The sequence below is a fragment of the Bos javanicus genome, chromosome 20 (assembly GCF_032452875.1).
Source record: "Bos javanicus breed banteng chromosome 20, ARS-OSU_banteng_1.0, whole genome shotgun sequence".
NCBI lineage: Eukaryota > Metazoa > Chordata > Mammalia > Artiodactyla > Bovidae > Bos > Bos javanicus.
The window spans coordinates 25,828,060-25,847,963 of NC_083887.1; the positions used below are offsets into that span (position 1 = coordinate 25,828,060).

At 40.7% G+C, this 19,904-nt stretch overlaps 2 protein-coding genes across 6 annotated transcripts in view; one reads left to right on the plus strand and one right to left on the minus strand.

The window, feature by feature from the left end:
• The first annotated feature begins 1,890 nt into the window (after nt 1–1,890).
• MOCS2 (molybdenum cofactor synthesis 2) lies at nt 1,891–19,712 on the plus strand. 4 transcript variants are annotated; one of them, XM_061393560.1, is made up of 7 exons: nt 1,891–1,980; nt 3,159–3,303; nt 5,604–5,731; nt 6,327–6,477; nt 7,553–7,676; nt 9,536–9,641; nt 15,658–19,712. In XM_061393560.1, exons 2-6 carry the CDS (start codon nt 3,206–3,208, stop codon nt 9,602–9,604), a joined length of 570 nt encoding a protein of 189 aa, XP_061249544.1. In that variant the 5' UTR covers nt 1,891–1,980; nt 3,159–3,205; the 3' UTR covers nt 9,605–9,641; nt 15,658–19,712. The 4 variants fall into 4 exon arrangements, with proteins under 4 accessions (XP_061249544.1, XP_061249543.1, XP_061249545.1 ...); XM_061393559.1 differs by having other exon boundaries at nt 18,015–19,712; XM_061393561.1 differs by lacking the exon at nt 15,658–19,712 and adding an exon at nt 12,173–12,872.
• The window catches only part of ITGA2 (integrin subunit alpha 2), a 108,728-nt gene continuing 104,846 nt past the window's right edge, over nt 16,023–19,904 (minus strand). For both annotated transcript variants that reach the window (XM_061393551.1, XM_061393554.1), the window contains one exon: nt 16,023–19,859. In XM_061393551.1, coding sequence (XP_061249535.1) covers nt 19,779–19,859 — 81 coding nt within the window. In that variant the 3' untranslated portion in view covers nt 16,023–19,778. The remainder of the gene's footprint in view (nt 19,860–19,904) is intronic.

The following is a 19,904-nucleotide window of genomic DNA, read 5'->3' on the forward strand; positions in this document are numbered from 1 at the left end:
CCTGCAGGTGAGCGAGCGGAAAAGCAGTTTCCGTAACGGAGGAGGCAGGTGTCCAGGAGAGTCCAAGATCGGCTCTCCTGTACCTCGGCGCCTCGTCTGAGGATAAAGGCACGCGTGGTCAGCCTTTTACCCGTTGAATGACAGCCACCTCTCGCCCACCAACGCGACCCATCCGCGACCGAACACCCAACTCCAGGGAACCGCGGCGCAAACTCAGCTGGGTAAACAGCGGGGCGGAACCAGCTCTGCGCATGCTGCGTAGGGGCGGAAGGGGCCGGCAGGTTGCGCCTGCGCGCTGCGCCACTTGGCGCCTCCGCTTCCGCGGCCGGGATAGCGGGCGAGACGTTCCTGGCGGGATGGTTCCCCGGTGCCAGGTAAGGGTGGGAAGTCTTCCCGAATGTGTCCGCCTTTTCCTCCACAGAAGCAGCCCTGCTCAGTCAGACCCCGGAGACTGTCACCGCGGTGGTGGCCCCTCCCGGTTTCGGAGGCTTTGCTGTGGCCTCCCCAAAGAAAGTCAAGTCGATTTCCGCGAACGCTAGTTATGCGGGTGACGGCCCAGAAGACCAGCTGGTTCCTAAACGCTTCTCAGATTATTCTTTCCTAAGAAGACAAGTTTTCAATTTAAAAAGAAATGCTCTTAACTAAGAATTCTTAGGTGAAAGCGCTGCATCTGTGCATTGGCCAACCGTTGATTATTTGCAGACCTCTGCTTGTTTCGTGGTTTCCCTAGTGACTCAGCGGTAAAATAAATAAATAAATAAATAAATAAATAAATAAATAATCCACCTGCAGTGCAGGAGCCTCAGGAGATGGGGGTTCGATCCCTGGGTCGGAAAGATCCCCTGGAGAAGGGCACGGCAACCCACTTAAGTGTTCTTGTCTGGAGAATCCCATGGACAGAGGAGCCTGGTGGGCTGCAGTCCACAGGGTCGCAGAGTCGGATACGACTTAAGTGACTTAGCACTCACGCACGCTTGTTTCGTAGAGAATGATTTGCTCCGAGTGATAGGTAGGTTATTTTACTTGGGCGGATCCCTTGGATACCAGGCTGTCTTACATAGGTTTGTCCTAGGGAATACCGGTTTATCCTGTGTTTCAGACCCATCTGCTTTTGTAACTATCAGGGTTTGTATGTTTCGTAACATAATTCCGGACAGCTGGGTTCAATGTAATGTATACTGGAATCGAAGGTCATATGACAACCGTGAAAGACGTGTCTTTCACTTATTTGGTCATTTATTTGTGTAATTCATCTCTTGACTCAGACATTTGTTCACTGCCTAAGTGCTTATAAAAGGTGCTATGCTGCTGCTGCTAAGTTGCTTCAGTCGTGTCCGACTCTGTGCGACCCCACAGACGGCAGCCCACCAGGCTCCCCATCCCTGGGATTCTCCAAGCAAGAACACTGGAGTGGGTTGCCATTTCCTTCTCCAATGCATGAAAGTGAAAGTGAAGTCTTGTCTGACTCTTAGCGACCCCATGGATTGCAGCCCACCAGGCTCCTCCGTCCACAGGATTTTCCAGGCAAGAGTACTGGAGTGGGGTGCTATTGCCTATAATTTTATGTAAATTAAAGGCCAACTTCATGGTTTCTAAGAAGATATTGTTAGAGGTTTAGTCGTGCCACGCGTACATTTATAAAGCTAAAAAGCATCTGAAAGTCTGAATTATACTTAGAAAGCCTACATTTTTTTTCAAAATTGTGGATATAATGAAATTTTTATGGGCATTTTAATTTTCTCTAACTTATCAAAAGTGTCTTTGATTAAAGTAATGCGTTTGAAAAACAAAACCCCACGTTGAGAGTCAGAAAAGGGCTATGAGTTGTTACTGTTAAATATGTTTTCTTTCTTTTCAGGTGGAAGTGTTGTATTTTGCAAAAAGCGCTGAAATAGCAGGAATTCGCTCTGAGACCATTTCTGTGCCGCAAGAAATAAAAGCATTGCAGCTGTGGAATGAGATAGAAACACGTCATCCAGGGTACTTAAAAATTTGTAGAATGTATATGATAAGCACTTTTTAATATTTAAAAATGCATGAGTAAATGATAAAAGTAAGAAGTTAATGTTGATTTCCATGTTTAATGTCAAAAGTATCATTAGCTGTATTTTTTCTGAAAACTTATAGTATTTAAAAATAAACAGTTCCTTAAGAAAAGTTCTATATTTTACTTAAAAAACACAGTGAGCTGAGATACTCCGAAAGAGACATGACTATATTAGCTTTTTTAATTTACATAATACTGAAAATTTAGATTTTGCATTTTTATAGCATTAAATGAAATTGTTACAATTTCTGTTAAAATGTGTGCTTTAAATTTTTATGTCCCACCCCTTCTTTAGAGAACTCAAGATAGAAATTTTTAAGACTGAAAGAAAAATGAAAGATAAGAAACGGTAGCTGCTGCTGAATTTGCATTTTTGCAACATTTGATTTATTTTTTTTCTGATTCTTGAAAATTGTCTGATTTTACTGCTCTTGTTCCTACCTCAGATGAGTCTTCTTTGGAACAAAGTACAAAATTGGCTCACCTGAACGTGTTCCAGGAATACTGAGTGTCACTTAAATCCTTGTAGATGTTTAACTTTGAAGCTTTGGTGCTGTGTAGCAGACAGTCCACAATGTATGTTCCAAAAGAAAACTATTCCTTCTTGATTTCATATCTTTTTAAGTTCTTAAAGTGCCCTGATAATCAACGGCAGTGGTTGGGCCTCTGTCCTACTTTACCTTTCACCTGGCTGAGAGGCACTTGGTATTTTGCAGCCTTACAGGGTATGCTTGGCATACTTGTTTCCTTAGATGGAAAGCTCCTGGGGAGGGCATGCACTGATAAATTTTTTTTTTTTTAACTTGGTCTGAATGTTGTCTCCAGTTTAGTGTGGTTTTTTGTTTGTTTCTTTGTTTCTTTAATTGCCTAAGACACCCAACATCCAGTAAAGAGTTGTTAGCAATTTACTTCATTCGTCATGGTGAATAAGTATGTTCTTCAGTGGATATATACTTTCTCTGCAAAATATGAGTGAGTTTAATTAGTCATTTTGTAGAGGATGTTTCATAAAATAGTATTTATGTAATTTTAATTGCAGCTGAGGAGATTTAGGATCTAACAGCTAATAGGCTAATAATTGATAGGTCTAATTATACTTTTTGTCCTTCAGATTGGCTGATGTCAGAAATCAAGTGATATTTGCTGTTCGTCAAGAATATGTCGAGCTTGGAGATCAGCTCCTCCTGCTTCAATCAGGAGACGAAATTGCCGTTATCCCTCCCATTAGTGGAGGGTAGTACTTTTGAGCCACCTGGGTATGTGAGAGAGTTTTTTTCTTAACCAGTGTTGTGGAGCAGGATCATACAGATAATAACCTGTATATTGTTTACTTTATACTCTTTGTAAGACTGCCTGCACCAGCTCTTTATTGGTGCAGGTGGACTTACAAATGCCTATCATCTTTGCAGTTGAATGTCATTTTGATATGTTCACTCTATTGATTTAACATGGTTCAGTTGAGCTTTTATTTTGTGTGGAGCACAGTACCAGACACTGGTGTTTTAATATTCCTATTTTGCAGAAGGGAAAACCGAAAAGAAGTTAAAAAAACTTGTCATGGTCACATAGCTAATAAGTGGGAGAGCCAACATTTGAAGTCAGATTATTGGACTTTCTGGGTACTTTTCCACAAATAATGCTTATTAATACTGGATAATAGCTTTCCTCATTACAGAGAAATGGAGAAAAATTGCGTAGCTGGAAAGTAAGAATATTTCTCTTCCTAAGGAAAAAAAAAGCTTGCCATTTTCCAGGTACAAAAAGACAGCTTTATTGTTATAATTGTATTGCAAATGGCTCTAGGACCCATGTCATCTTTCTACTACATAAAAATGAGGTCCATGTCTGAGTATGCTAATGTGTAAGAACCTTGCTTAGTATAATGTGGAGAGCCAAACAGAATGAGGCTTAATTTGTCAACTGAGAAATAAATAATGTAGAAATTAATAGACATCCCTAATTGTAAGTTAGGAATGAAAGAAAACTTTCTTAATTTGATAGTGGTTTTATTTCAAAGTCAAGAGTAAGTATCATCCTAGATGGCAAAACTTTGGTTGCATTAAAGGAAAAAACAAGCCATGAATGCCTGTTTCTTTCTCTCATTTTTTCTCTCCACTCTCCTGGAGGACAGTCCCCCAAAAAGTGAAGAATAAATATTGCAAAGCAAATCACCTGGCAAGATCTTCTATTTAGAAAAAATACTATTCTTTGTTAGATATGTATCTCAGTTTGATTTGAAAACTGTAGCCAGCATATCACCACCATGGTTATAGAAGAATGCTGCTTTTTGAGTTTGGAATTTATTCAGAAAACAACCGCCTGCCATTGAAGGTGTGTGTGTGCGTGTGATGATTAGAGCTGTCCTTTGAGAAGACTAGGAAGATACTCAGCAGCAGTGTGTATTATTTGAATGTGTTTGGCAAGATTTCTAACATGCAGTTTTAGAATCTGTGTTCTTATAGAATCAAGTTATGGGACTCAGTGTGGTCTGAAGTTCATAGATGTTTGGGTTACCTATATCATATTGCAAGAAAAAGTGGAAAAAACTCAGGTGGCACGTGCAGGAGGTTGAAACATCCTGAAATCTCGTAGCATCAGAATAATCCAGTAGTTTTTTTTTTCTCTTCAGTAGTGTGATCATAAATATCCTCGTAAGTACCCCTTCCCCAACCCCCATGCTTTGTCTCAGAACCCTGTTTGTTTCTATAAGTTATCCCTGTTTGTAGTTCCTATTTCCTGCTTTGTTCCTCCTCCAGCATAAGTGCCCTGAGTGCAGGAGCCAGGTCTTTTGTCCCCCAGCCAATATCCAATCTCTGACACTTAGTGAGTATGTAATAAATCCTTGATGGATGAAATGAAATATATGGCAAAGGACCTATAGCATATGATGAATAGGCCTTCAGTTCATTCCCTTGTTTCCTCAGTTACTTAACTGGGTTGTGCCTGATGAAATGAACCCAGTTCCTGTGGCATCTCCGTCATTTCTGCTTGCTCTCCTGTTTGGATAAAGAAAAAGCCAGTACTGAGTGTACTGCTTGGTAACATAGTGGTTTAGAGGTGATGTGCCTGTGGATGAAGGAGGTAAGAGTAGCAGTTCTAGAATGGGGAATATTTCGACCAATGAGATAGATTACCTTTTAAGTGATGATGTTAATGGTAAACTTCTTATAACATGCTTGATTCATTAGGGGTATTTGTAAATTGCTGAGTTCTGCTAAACTTTTACATTTATTTTTATCATCATATTTCAAATCAGGCCTCCTAACATATCTAAGAGTCACAAAGAGTTGGACATGACTGAGTGACTGAATTGAACATTTCTAATGTAGAAAAAACTATAAATTGAAATACAGCCGATAAATTGGTGTTTTGACTCTAGTACCTATATTAAGGTTTGCTATGCATGCTAAGTTGCTTCAGTTGTGTCTGACTCTGTGTGACCCTATGGACAGCAGCCCACCAGGCTCCTCTGTCCATGGGATTCTCTAGGCAAGAATACTGGAGTGGGTTGCCATTTCCTTCTCCATATTAAGGTTTAGTAATATCTTATTTCTAGAAAAGATATGAATGAAGTTGAAGAGAAATCTAAAGATATAATAAAATTCACATCTGAGAAACTTTCAGTAGATGAAGTCTCACAGCTGGTGATTTCTCCACTCTGTGGCGCAATATCTCTATTTGTAGGTGAGTTTTAATTTTCATAGTGTCTATTGACTGTATGAGACGGTTGAAGTTAGCAAGTGTTTCTCCTATTTGAGTGTTAATAGAGGATTTTAAGATCCTGAGCAGTAAGCCGAGATTACCCATGGTGGTGACTAGAAATTTTTAGTTCTTACTTTGCTTTAATAATCTTTAAATTAACCTGTGTTTAAAGACAAAAAAAAAAAAAAGTAGAATAAAAAACATTATTAATAGAGAATTCTGTGTTTTCCAGATATTGAGGGGAAAAAATGGTGATGATAATAACTTAATGATAATCCTGGGAGCATGATGTTTTCAAGTGTCAAATCTTTGTGCTTAGAAAGGGAATATATACTGGTTTGTCTTTTGAGTATTTTCAGTAAACCTGGCTAATCAGTGTCATTTTATTTCCTCATCTTTGTGATAATTATCTTTTGATTTTCTAATCAAGTCTTCATGTTTAGAAATTTTCAAAGTAATTTTTACACAAACTGGTATGCTATTAAAAAATAACCCCCTCCTTTTTTTTTTATTAGTGTGGCTATTTCAACTATAAGGAGAAGCCTTATTTTGTAATTTTTTTTTTTTTTTTTTTTAGGGACTACAAGGAATAATTTCGAAGGGAAAAAAGTCATTAGCTTAGAGTATGAAGCATATCTACCAATGGCAGAAAATGAGATAAGAAAAATTTGTAGTGACATTAGACAGAAATGGCCAGTTAAACACACAGCGGTGTTTCATCGACTTGGGTATGATTTCCTTTATCAGTTTAAAAGTTTAAGCGTGGTTGTTCTCCACCTTTTTACTAATTCTGATTCTGAGATCTTTCCCTGGCATCCTGTATCACCCTGAGAGGGAGGTTCATGTATCATTCTGGCCGACTGTGCCTTTAAGGGCTGCTTGTTATATTGTAACATTTGGAGAGTAGTAGTGGTAGATGCTGTAACAAAGTCCAAATGTGCAAGACTCTCAGGCCCTGTGCCCAGCTGTTTTGTAGTCCGGACTTTGTTTATATGACAGTCTGAGATTTTTTGATGTAAAAGCCTCTTGAGGTCATGAAATTAGTTCATCTTTTTATATCTCCGAGAAGAGTAGAATTCCAGGCTTTGTAAAGAGCCCAGCAGTGGGACTAAATCTATCATCTACTATATTTTTTAATACTGTTATCAATTCTGTTATTTACTGTTTTTTGCTATTCAGTATTTTAAATTCTGTGTTATATTCATCATGCGATTGCTTTGTATTTCTAGACATTACCTGACCTGTGCCTTGTTTGTTTGAATCAGATACTTGAATCAGTGAGGTCTCTTTCTTCTTGGTGCCCATCAAATAAATCTAGTGGATACATGCTAACAACTTGGTCACAGCTTTGGCTTCTTCTAAATGCAACTGAGATGAATTACTGTTTTCTAACTAAATGGGATGTTTAGGTAAAATAGAACTGGATATTTAGTTCTTTGTGCTGTGCTAAGTGGCTTCAGTTGTATCTGACTCTTTGCGACCCCCGTGGACTGTAGCCCACCAGGCTCCTCTGTCCACGGGGATTCTCCAGGCAAGAATACTGGAGTGGGTTGCCATTTCCTGTTCCAGGGGATCTTCCCAACCCAGGAATTGAACCCCCCTCTCCTGTGTCTCCTACTTTGGCAGGCAGTTTCTTTACCACTGAGCCTTTACCATTCTTTACCGCTGAAGCTCAGGTATTTAGTTCTAGGAATTAAATGTTTGCTGGATTTCAATGAATTTTTTTTTTTTTTCCCCACGTGTCAGTTCTTTAACATGCAGCTTCAGAGGAGATGATGAATTTTTGTCTTCATTTTGTTAAAGCTTGGTTCCAGTGACAGAAGCAAGCGTTATCATTGCTGTGTCCTCAGCCCACAGGGCTGCATCCCTTGAAGCTGTGAGCTATGCCATTGATGCTTTAAAAGCCAGGGTGCCCATATGGAAAAAGGTAAGTTAGGAAAATACCTACCTTTCTCTCTGGACATGATTTTTTCTTAGGAATTTTTAAAGGATAAAGAAAAAGAGTACATAGAGTATATATTCATGGGCCTTCCCTGACTTTATAGAATCTTGTTTTCTTTTATCTATGAAATAGGGTGTTTATGTGATAATCTTCTTTCCAAGCATGAAAAATACATGCCTCAAATAATGCATGACTGGGAGAAGACCTCAGCAAGTGGTAACAGTTAGAATTCCTAGTCTGGAATGTTCCAGTGGCTCATATATGCAGTAGTATCCCTTGGAATTGAATTCCCTTGAGTTAGAGGGTCTTCCCTTTGGAGAGCAGGAATCATGCATGGCTATTTAGGCAATGGCTAAAATAGAGATTTCTCAAGGCAAAAGAACCTTGTCCTAGAATGCCTTCATTTCAGGGGGGAAAAAAAGGATATTGCCTCTGTGGACAAAATGCAGAGTGGATTTAAAAACCTAAGTTTGAAAGTCTAGCTTGTTTTAAGTCCATACATCAAACCCATCAATAAAAGCAAACAGTTCCCTTCTTAGAGCATCCTGAAGAGATGAAAAGGCCCAGCTCCCTGATTTCTCCCCTGGTATAGTTACCTCAACAGTGGGAACTCAGAACTCTGAGACACGTGTAATTCCACTTGAGAGCCTCGAATTGCCCACGGCTTGTGGCTGAATGTAAAGCTGAGGAATGCATTCACTGCCCAGTAGAGCAGGGCTCGGAGTGAAGGACCAGAGGGCGAGTCCTTCTAGGAGCCTCCTGCTTCAGTCAGTGCTGAGATGAGTTAGTTGGACTCTGAACCAGCACTTATGAAATTTAGTGACCCATATTTTCTGAATTAAAACTGAAACCCATTGTTATAAGGGGATACGTAAGAACTAGAAGATAGCGTGTGTGAAAGGAATCTGTCCTAGTGAAGCTCAGGTATCTGGTTGCTTGGCCGTGAGCAAGGCTGCCGCCATTTTGATAGACCATGAGACAGGCCCCTGGAGCGAGCAAGGTAGAAAGAGCCTTCCAGAATGAATTGTGAGCCTGGCTGAAAGAGCTTTCTTTACCTGGGAGGAAAGAATAGTGAGCTAGCTGACAAAGTAGAGAGAGCAGGAGATGGGATGTTGAGGACTAGCTGGGCTTTCTGTTTGCTTCTCTGTCTGTAGAAGGTGAGAGGGTGTCCATAAAATGGAAAACCCTGAACTTTGTGGCCAACATGATAGAATCTGATTAGAGAGAGAAGAATATGTGATATTCTTATTCCTCTTCTGTCCCCAAATTGTCTAAATTCCAGTCTGGTTCTGGTTCCAGCCTGTGCTTTGAGATTGTCTGTGACGTAGGCAAGAGGGTGGTGGGTAGGGCAGGCACTTACAGAGCACTTGTCACCAGCATGTAGCTCAGACCTGTTTAGGAACCTCCGTGGTGGTCTCTTTAATTTCAGAGCTAATGGAAACATCCCTTCTGCCTTTGGAAAAGCATGTTTAGAAATGTGGAAGTAGCAGGTGTGTCTGATAGAACAAAGTGTTTAAAGACCTTCCGTCTTCCCGACGTAACTTTGCCCAGGCTACTGCCCATCGTGGTCCCGAGTAGATTTCGTAGTTTATTCTTCTCGATGTTGGCACCTTGCCTTGTTAAGGCTTCTTGTCTGTTGTTTCTCCTACTGGACTGAATCCTTGAGTGTAGGAAGCATGTTTGGTTATTTTTTTGCTATCAGTGCCTTACGCAAATGTCCATTGGATTGTTAAAAGAAGAGCACATTTAAATAGTTGTGATACTCATTTGCCTGATTTATTCCAGTGTATTTGCATGTATTAAAATGCTCTCTTTTGAATTCTCCTTATGGTTCTGTTTTTTAGGAAATCTATGAAGAATCATCATCATATTGGAAAAGAAACAAAGAATGCTTTTGGGCAACCAGTGATTAAACCACTTAGGTTTTTAGAGCCCTAAAATTTAAACTAGGTAAATTCTTATCTTTGATCATATTTCCATTCTTCTTCTCTAGAAGATAGTTTAATGAAGCTGATCTCTTATGTTATACCAGTGGAACAAAAGAGAGGAGAAAAGAAAGCAAAATAAATGAGTGTTTAGGACGAGGGCTTATATGGGAACTAGAGACAGAGGAAAGAAAGGCTTTAGGGAGAAAAATGGAAGAATAATTTGAATGTGAGGAGTGATGCCTGTGGTGGACAAACAGTTCTATGACTGAGTTCCAGTTGTAATTTGACTCACACTGAGGGGTCGCCCCTCATCAGTGACTATCTCAGGCTGCCCCCTCTGTCTGCCTCCTACCCCCAGCACCCTGACCCCACCCCCCTGCCCCTATGCCCAGCGATATTGTTGTCAGGGATGCATTTTGGGAATGTTGGCAGAACTGAAAGTTATAAAAAGTCCTTATCAGATACTCTTGATATATTTTTAGAATTTATATATTTTAAAAAATAAGCTAAGTATGATTTTATAAGTTTAAAGCAATATTTTCTTGTTTTTAAAAACTCAGTGATGATGCGTGCGTGCTCAGTCGCTTCATTTGTGTCCAACTCTTTGAGACCCTATCAGCTGTAGCCCACCAGGCTACTCTGTCCATGAGATTTCCCAGACAAGTATACTTGAGTGGGTTGCCATTTCCTTCTCCGAGGACTCTTCCCGTCCCAGGGATTGAACCCACATCTCCTGCATTGGGAGGCGGGTTCTTTACCGCTGAGCCACTGGGGTAGCCTGATGATACGTAAGATATTTCATAATTATGAGGATTTCTTCTATTTCAGAATCTAGTATAATCTTATCATAATGCTTATTATATTTTGTTATTTTATCAGTATATAAATGAGCATAAAATTGTCAAGACAAACTAGCAAGGGTGTTTTGTGTTTTAATGTTAGAAGATTGTACTCACAACCAATTAAGAAGGAAAATTATATGATTATTTAGTAAAGCATTTTCAGATATCTTTTGAGCTTAAGCAGCATTGTTGTTAGTGAAGTCATTAATAAAGGTATGTTTTCTGCAAAATCTCATACTAAATAATGGTCCAGTTTTTGTTTGGTCAACCCATATATTACCTTGATAGATCTTAGTATATAATTTTCATATAGTTCTTTTTTTTTTAAACTGAAGTGTGATTTGCAATATTTGATTAGTTTTGGGTGTGCAGCATAATGATTTGGGGTTATTTGCAGATTATATTCCATTATAAGTTATTGCAAGATTTTGGCGTAATTTCCTATGCTGCACAGTAAATCTTTGTTGCTTATCTGTTTTACGTGTAGTAGTTTGTATCTGTTAAGTCCACATTCCTCATTTGTCCTTCCCCTCATCCTCTCCCTTTGGTAACCATGAGTTTGTTTTCTAGGTGTTTTTGTTTATATTTGGATTCATTTGTATTATTTTTTTAGATTCCACACGTAAGTGATATCATACAGCATTTATCTTTCTCTGACTTTTTTCACTAAGCATAATACTCCATTCATGTTGTAGCAAAGGATGGTTTTTGTGTGGTGAGCAATACTCCAGTGTGAGTGTGTCTCATCTTAAGTCATCTGTTGAGCTGCCTTCGTGTCTTGGCTGTTGTAAGTAGCGCTGCTACAAACACTGGGGTGCATGTGCCTTTCCAGATTAAGAGTTTCATGTTTTCCAGATATATACCCAGCAGTGGCATTACTTGATCATATGGTGCTTTTATTTTAGTTTTTTAAGGAACCTCCAAACTGTTTTCCGTAGTGGTTTCCCCATTGTACATGACCACCACCAGTGTGTGAGGATTCTTTTTCTCCCCATTCTCTTCAGTACTTATTTGTAGACTGACTGATGATAACCATTCTGACCAGTGTAAGGTGATAGACCTCATTGTGGTTTTGGTTTGCATTTCTCTAATAATTAGTGATGTTGAGCATCTTTTCATGGGCCTTTTACCTATCTGTATGTCTTCTTTGGAAAAATGTCTGTCTGGGTCTTTTGTCCATTTTTTGATTGGGTGGTTTTTTTTTTTTTTTTTTTTATATATTGTATGTGTGCTTAGTCACTCAGTCCTGTCTGACTCCCTGTGACCCCATGGACTGTAGCCCGCCAGGCTCCTCTGTCCCTGGGATTCTCCAGACAAGAATACTGGAGTGGGTTGCTATTCCCTTCTCCAGGGGATCTTCCCGACCCAGGGATCGAATCCGGGTCTCTTGCATTACAGGCAGATTCTTTACTGTCTGAGACACCAGGGAAGCCCCAAAAGTACAGTAGTACAGTATAAGAGCTGGTAAACAGGAGCTGGCATCCAGTGAACAGGTAAGAAGAGTTACTGACTGGAGGAAGGAGAGGAAGTGGGAGATGGCAGAGCTGAAGGGTCGTCAGTGACAGGAGCCAGAGGGCAAGCTGCAGTTTCACTCACCCCTGACGTTGATGGCACAGGTTCTGGTTCCTTGCTGGCTGCAGATAGAATTATCTACCTTCTTGAAAAATGATCCAGTGATGCCTGAGTAGTAGCTCTCTTTTTCTCGTCGTAGATGACATGGTAGCCCTGGATTGCATTCGGAACAGCTACTGCAGCCTTCGTGTACCGTTCTGTGTTCAGGGCTTGTGCCTCAAAAGCTGACAGTGCCTCCTCAAATACAGAAGAGCCCTTGCCTTTTCCTGTGTCGTGACTTTCCTCGGTCCTTCAGTTACTGCTTCTTCCTCTCTGTCCTCCCTCTGGGCCTCCAGGTCCACCAGGCCTTCATTACCAAGCTCCTCTTATTGTACAGCAAGGAGTTCAGTGAAGTCATCCTGCAAATACAGCTCTACCTTCTCACTGAGTGTCACTGAGTCACTGAAGACCTCACTTTTGCATCCTCAAAAGCCCACAACTTGAAGGTTCCTTTGGAAGGGACTTAGAGTTTATGTTCATATGAAGTCTATGTGGCTTTTGGAATTTTTATACTCAATTTCTTTAGAGGATCTTTATTGATAGTAATTATAAAAAGAACTGGCTCATTGGAAAAGACCCTGATGCTGGGGAAGATTGAAGGCAGGAGGAGAAGGGGATGACAGAGGATGAGATGGTTGGATGGCATCACTGACTCAATGGACACGAGTTTGAGCAAGCTCCGGGAGTTGGTGATGGAACGATGGACATGGAAGGCTGGTGTGCTGCAATCCATGGGGTTGCAAAGAGTCAGACATGACTGAGCGACTGAACTGACCTGATACAAAGTACATGAAACATTCTCTAAGCATCTTTTTTTTTTTTTTAATCATATCTTCATTTTAAGTAGGTTTTGTTTAAATCAGGAACTCAGACTATTAAGCTTTTAAGTCTCCAGTGCAGACAGGTTAAGGAGTTAATCTGGGGCATGCTAAAATTGGGATGGAGCATCTGACAGTTTTCAGTGCATTGCACTGGACTTGAATCAGGTCGTCGTTGATCCCCACTTCTCTTAAGAGTGGCAAAGTTAATTGGTGAAATATTAAGGAGCTGGCATCACTCTGACATAGCCTTTCTATAAGTCTGTGACTTAACTGGCTAAGTAGAAGAGTAACCTAAAAAAACTGACCTTTAAATAGATTGTAATGTTTAAAGTCACTTGGGGACTGTGGCTTTATATGACAGCTTAGGAAGTTCATTTAAGAAGTAGGAAGCTGATTTCTTGTGTTTCAAGTGTTTTAACAGGTAGTAAAAGTGATAGTTTTATCTTTGAGTGAAGGTAGCAGCAGATGTTCTAGTGAACTGTTTTGTGATTTTGTGGCTCTGCTTGTTCTTTACATATGCTGCTGAGTCACTATACTTTCAGTATGTTTTGAGAAGTAGTGAGTTGAGAAGTTAAAAGTTTGAGTCTTGATCTTAGATCTTGAATGAACCTATTGGACAATTGGAAAGCAATTCCTGGATGCCTCGAATCCACTCATTTCTTTATTCTGCTGCATCTGTCATCCAAGCCACCACTCCCATTTCTCTTGGACTATTGCTGTGGCCTGGTGACAGTCCCCCTTCCTTCTCCTACTTTGGTCACTTGATCATCCTACTTGAACCTTCTGATAGGTAATCACACCCCAGAACCTCTGTCCTCACCATGACCGACAGCCTGCATGGCCCGGCTCCTGCCTCACTGCTCTCTCGTTCCAGGCTCCCTGCTTTGCTGTGGTGATTTGTGGCAGGCTCACTCTCCCCAAGGGTCCTCGCCTGCCCCTTTGCTAGGATGCCCTTCCTCCGGGTATTCCCTCAGTTGCTTCCTCACTTGCTCCTTGATGAAATGTTACCTCTGCAGAGAGCCTGCTCCAACTACACTCTCTCAAACTGGATTCCTTGTTCTACTTTATACCCTACAGTGGCGCTTAGCGCACTGTCTCAGGTGCTACATCTGTTAGTGTATCTCCATCACTAGACCATCAGTTTCCTGAGACTGGGGACTTGTCTCTATCATCAGTGTCTAACCATAACATGCACGCAAGAGTGCTCAGAAGTTTTGTTGGCGTCAAGCACTGGAGTGAAGTGAAGTGAAAGTCGCTCAGTCCTGTCCGACTCTCTGCGACCCCGTGGACTATACAGTCCATGGAATTCTCCAGGCCAGAATACTGGAGTGGGTAGCCTTTCCCTTCTCTGGGGGATCTTCCCAACCCAGGGATCGAACCCAGGTGTCCTGCATTGCAGGTGGATTCTTTACCAACTGAGCCACAAGGGAAGCCCAAGAACACTGGAGTGGGTAGCCTATCTTTTCTCCAGGGGATCTTCCCAACCCAGGAATTGAACTGGGGTCTCCCACATCGCAGGCGGATTCTTTACCAACTGAGCTATCAGGGAAGCCCATTAAGCACTTGAAGCCCATATTAAACACACCTGACGTGATGTGTAGTTGTAGTGCTTAGAGATGTGTAAAAGTACCTGGCATGACGAATGAAGTGGATAGGTGCAGCGAGCTTTTCTTCTCCACTCCCTTCCTCTCTCCCATCCGTCTAGTAAAGGCCTCTTTACATTCCATGATTTGTGTGGTGTAGTTAGGCAGCTCACCCAGCAGAGGGCGGTAGAGCCAGGGCTATAGCAAGAGCAATTTGAGTGAGTTAGCTTTTTACTCTATTTGCACAGAATCAAAAATTTCAGATTTAATTAGTAGCCTTTTTCTTTTAATTAGGTTGGAGTGGTCCTCAGATGAAAATCAGCCCTTCTTTTTGAATAAGAAAATTTTCAGTCTTTAGTTGGTTATCTTTAAAATACTAAAGGGTTATGCTAGGATGAACCCCCAGGTGGTGCAGTGGTAAAAAATCCGCCTGCCAATGTAGGAAATGCCAGAGACGTGGGTTTGATCCTTGGGTCGGGAAGATCTCTTGGAGGAGGAAATGGCAACCCACTCCAGTATTCTTGCCTGGGAAATTCCATGGACTGAGGAGCCTGGCGGGCTACAGTCCATAGGGGTCGTAAAGAGTCACATACAACTAAGCGAATAAACACACGATAGAATGAGGATTATTTTTATGCTCTGTGTAGTTTTTCAAAGGTGATAAAGAATAAATGGATTATTTTTTAAAATACTGAAATATAAAAGTATGTTCTGATTTGGTACAGAATGCTAGCTTTCATACAGGTAGCAGCATTTCCTAACCCACTGTGACAAAACAAAAATGAATATTCTTTTTCTCCAAAGTTGTATTTTAATGTATGAAGCATATAAGGTACACTTACTGGTGGTGGTTCTGCAGTCTGCTTTTGTCACGTGCTTCACCAGAATTGAGATGGGTCGAATTGAGGGAGGTGTTGGGGGGGCGGTGGGAATCAGAGCTATTTGTGCACAGGTTGTGAAAGGCAGCACCTTCCCCTCAGCCTTTGCATCAGTGCACCATCTATGCAGTGACAGCCAGTCTCTGAACCTGATATGTGTCTTGTTTTACAATTTCAGCACATTCATTTCAGCTTATTTAAGTCTTAAGAGTATGTAAATGCTCTATTACAAAATTTTTTTAAACTATGCAGATGACTGCTCGTGTAGTCTGCAGTAGTTTTGATTCTTTTTTTCTGTTTCAGACACATATTTCTTTCTAGAGATAAGTTGTGCTTTAGAGTGATGCTTCTCAAACTGTAACATACTGTAAATCATCTGGTGATCTTATTAAACTTCCAGTTGGAATTCAGTTCTGCATGGCACCTGAGAGCTCCATTTTGTAACAGGCTCCAGGTGATGCAAATGCTGCCCGCCTGTCAACCACACTGAGGAGCAAGGCTTTATACCTCGTCTCTAAACTGAAGGCGGCTTGTTGCCTGCAGAACATCCTTGTGGCTACTGCTGTTATAAGTGGTGAGATACATCCTCACTCTTACAACTGAGTCTTGACTGACTGTTCTCAAGCACAGTGAGTGTACAAGATAAATACAGTGAGATCCATAAGTCATAAAGTTCAAATTCCAAAGTGAATAGCTTTATTTTCAAAATGATTTTAATGATATTCAGTAATGTGCTCTGCAAAGAGTAGTTTACAATTGAATAATACTCTTCTGTTTGATTCTCATACTTTAATAGGAGAAAAGCTCTTAACTAATTTAATGTTGATTATTGCTCCAATTTGGTTGTTTCTTAGAAATCAAATGAACTGTGTGACACTTCATGTACAAACATGCATACATTCATTTTTATATTTTTGGTGGAGAGAAAAAAAGACAAAAACCAGTTAATCAAAACAGCAAATATTCTTAAAGATTTATACATTATGTATGAAGGAAACTATCCAAGACAATTTGTCTTTAAAAAATATACAATTTAGCATAGTTGTGCAATATATACATTTACATTTTGACTTTATCTGCCAAAATAAACCAGGTATGAAACCATTTTTTAATATTTACATAATGGCTACATTTTCATTCTTTAAGGTTCAAACAGTCAACATTTTGTTTCAGACACTGCCCCCATATATACTTTCTTCCCCTACATGGTTAGTCTTTCTAACTGATTAGAATGAGTGTGCATTAATGAGGGCATACTCCTGAAAGTCGTGTATATGATTATTTTCTATGTGCAAACTGTATTAAAGATGGACCAGGGAGAGAAGTTTGAGGAATCCTGTTTAATGCTTATGATATCTTAATTTATGAGATTGTCATATATTAAGTTATAACTGTATATCAGAATAGATACACTATAAAATTACACCTTTTATAATAACTACTTGTGTAATAACCATTAGTATAATCACTTGTGTGATTATGATAAATTGGTTTCCACTTTTTTTTCACAGTTAATAATGTTCACTATTTTATAAAAACACATCCAGTTAGGAATCTGTCCAGTTTCTCAGTTTGCTGCTGAAGTGAACGATGCACAAAATTCAAATTTCAATGCAGTTTCTTTAGACTGTTTTACTTTATTATTTTGTAAAGCTTGTATGGCAGCCATGCATGAAGCAACTCAGTTCTTACCCCATTCTATACACACTGTCTATATACCATTTATGAAATGGAAACTTTAAGATGACATCTTTTAAGCCCTATATTCTACTTACTTTTAAAACAAAAGTATGGCTGAATAGGAATACAGAGCTGTTTTTTTTTTTTTTTAAACAATTTTTAAATATCTTGGATGACTCTTCAACCTTTGCTTAAAAGTGCTCAAGGAATACTACTCAGTGGCACCTCTGCCTTAGACCCATGGTCTGGTGACAGAAGCTGTATATTTAGGCCACGTGCTCTCGTGCAGTGGTTCTCAGCTGGAGCGACTGTACCTTCCAGGAAGCGTCAGCCAGTGTCTGAGACATTTTTTGATTGCCACGAGGGGGAGAGGGTGCCTCTGATGCGGGTAGGTAGAGCTGTAGGCCGAGGCCAGGGATGCCGCTAAACATCCTACAATACACCGGACAGGCCCCCACCAGAAAGAGTTACCTGGCCCCAGTGTCTGTAGAGCCAGGGCTGAGAGACCCTACCCCAGCGAGATAAATGGTGCAGAGACGAGTGGCTGGCTTCTTAAGTTTGCAGTAATCCAGCTCCTTCATGGAAACAATGCCTTCAAGGCCACTCATCTAAGGCAAGGCTCACCAGAGCTCACCAGCTTGCTGTGGGCATGTGACCTCTGTCTAGTGTTTATCTGAGGAAGCTTAGAGGCAGATTAAGGAGGATGACATGCTGTAGTTCTTAGTATATTACTTTGAAGAACTAGTATACATATATATACAGCGGTTACCCAGTTTATTAAATAGTCTTTATCAACGTAATGACCAGTTTCCCCTCCGTTCTTTTTTTAAACACTCCTTGGAATGAAACAGTGTTTGAGTCCACACAGCTGTTACAAGAATTGGGCTCTAGCACATGTTAAATAGAGAATACAATGTCATTTTTGTTACAAACCCCTGACATTTTTTTGCCAATTGTTTCTTTTCCCTTTGTTTCGTCAGACGCAAAATGAATCCCGGAACTGTGCAGACAGCCCAGCGCCACCATCACAGACACACACGCGGGCACGTGCCTGCTTTCCTGACTCCCGAGTCACATTCTGGGAGGATTGTCTATTTGTGTTATAAGAAACCCAGACAATGGGTTTTTAAAAGTTGAAAGTGTCACTACTGAGCTCCACCCCAGTGTCCCCCATTTTATAACGAGGACGCTGAAGTTTCAGAGGCTGAGCGACTTGTCTGAAGCTTTAAGTATGTATTTTCTGACAGAAAATAGTCCCCACAGCCTTTGCCTCTGCGCTTTCTCTCTCAGGCCCGCCTAGAGGATGAACCTAGAAACTAACAGAGAAAAGAAGGTGCAGCGGGGGAATGGATGGTGTTCCACAAGGTGGCCCGTTTACATCATAAGGACCTGGACCCTTGTTAAAATACAGGTCATCAGGCTTCATCCCAATTTGATGACTAAATAAGATTATCAGGAATTGGGGCCTGAGACTCTCTGGTGAGCAAACTCCCAGGTTAAAGTCATTCTGGAAATGTAAGTTCTCCAGAACCAAGCACAGCAGGTGCTTACTAGGTGGTTTCTAAGGTCTTGTAATTTCCTGCAAATTCCTGAGATTATTTATATTTTACCTTGTTTACCCTGCCTGAAATATCAACAATTAGAAGTTCACTTGGACTTAATTTTTCTTACATGTTTAGCCAACTGAAAACAGCTCCCTGAAGTTAAGGGGATTATACAGTAACTCACGCAAGTGCGGGAAGTGGAACGGATAACTTCCTCCTCACACCTGGGGAAGAGCCCCTGCCCTGGGAGTGGAGGTTTGGACAAGAGTCCCAGGAGGGTGGAAAACTCCGGACTCCTGGAGAGGAAGGTGGGCAGCTGCAGGCTTGCAGAATATGAGGCACCAGGACATGGGAGAGGTTCATTGTGGAAGCAGAAAGGATTCCAAAGCAATTACTCAAATTTCAAAAATTGACAAGGTGCCAGCCAGGTCAGCCAGTTTTCATCCTAAAGGAGAAAGGAAATGTCTTCCTTCTTCCCAGCGGGGACTCCAGCAGACAAGATTTTACTATAAATGTTATAGATGCTAAACAAAAGTTAGTGCTGTGGCCTCTAAACCCTTCAGGCCCCTAACCCTCTGCCACTTAAGAGGAGATTCCGTCTGCAGGAGGCTCCTACCAGTCATCAAGCATGTTTTGATAAGCACATCATCACAAGAAACGGGACCCTGGGAAACAGCTGTGGGCTGACAACAGCAAGTTTTACCTCCTTTATAAACAAAATTATCACTGAAAATATCCTCTGTGGCAACTTTGGACAAGCAGCAAAAGTTGACCTGTTTTTTTTCCCCCAACAGTATCAAAATCCAAGTTAATGATGTATCTACACCTACTACTTCCACTTGTTTAAAAACAGTCGTTTTAAATAATTGGGTTCCCCTGCCCCCAAAGGTTGTATTTTTCTCTTAAGACTTCTCCTGTTTGGAAACATGTCATGCTTCAGATACAATGTACATGATAATGTACTCTGGACCAGCCAGCGGTAAAGAGCACTTTTTCCTCCATATAAAATAAGTCTTTTACCCTTTGTACCCCTGCCCTCCCAATCCCCTCACAATTTCTTTCCAAACTGACCTGCAGTTCTGTTTTAATTATTACATTATTAAGTTACCCTGGTATTAAAAAAAAAAATCCATTCATGTGAATAGTAACCTCTGGCTGTACTGCTGCTGCTACCCACTATTGTGGGAGCTGCTGGGTGATTCAGCTGTTGAGTTCTGTGGTCTCATCGGTTTCATCTGGATTTTTGGCCATTTTTTCATATTTTCTTTTGAAGAATCCAAGCTGTAAGATGATGTAAAAATGTTACCACTTGTGGCTAATTTTGTA

What these genes read in the sequence shown, in the direction of transcription:
- MOCS2 (XM_061393560.1), top strand. Translation starts at nt 3,206, where the DNA reads ATGTCGAGCTTGGAGATCAGCTCCTCCTGCTTCAATCAGGAGACGAAA. An exon ending in CGCAATATCTCTATTTGTAG is followed by an intron (nt 5,732 to 6,326) that starts GTGAGTTTTAAT and finishes TTTTTTTTTTAG; the next exon opens with GGACTACAAGGAATAATTTC. An exon ending in GCGGTGTTTCATCGACTTGG is followed by an intron (nt 6,478 to 7,552) that starts GTATGATTTCCT and finishes ATTTTGTTAAAG; the next exon opens with CTTGGTTCCAGTGACAGAAG.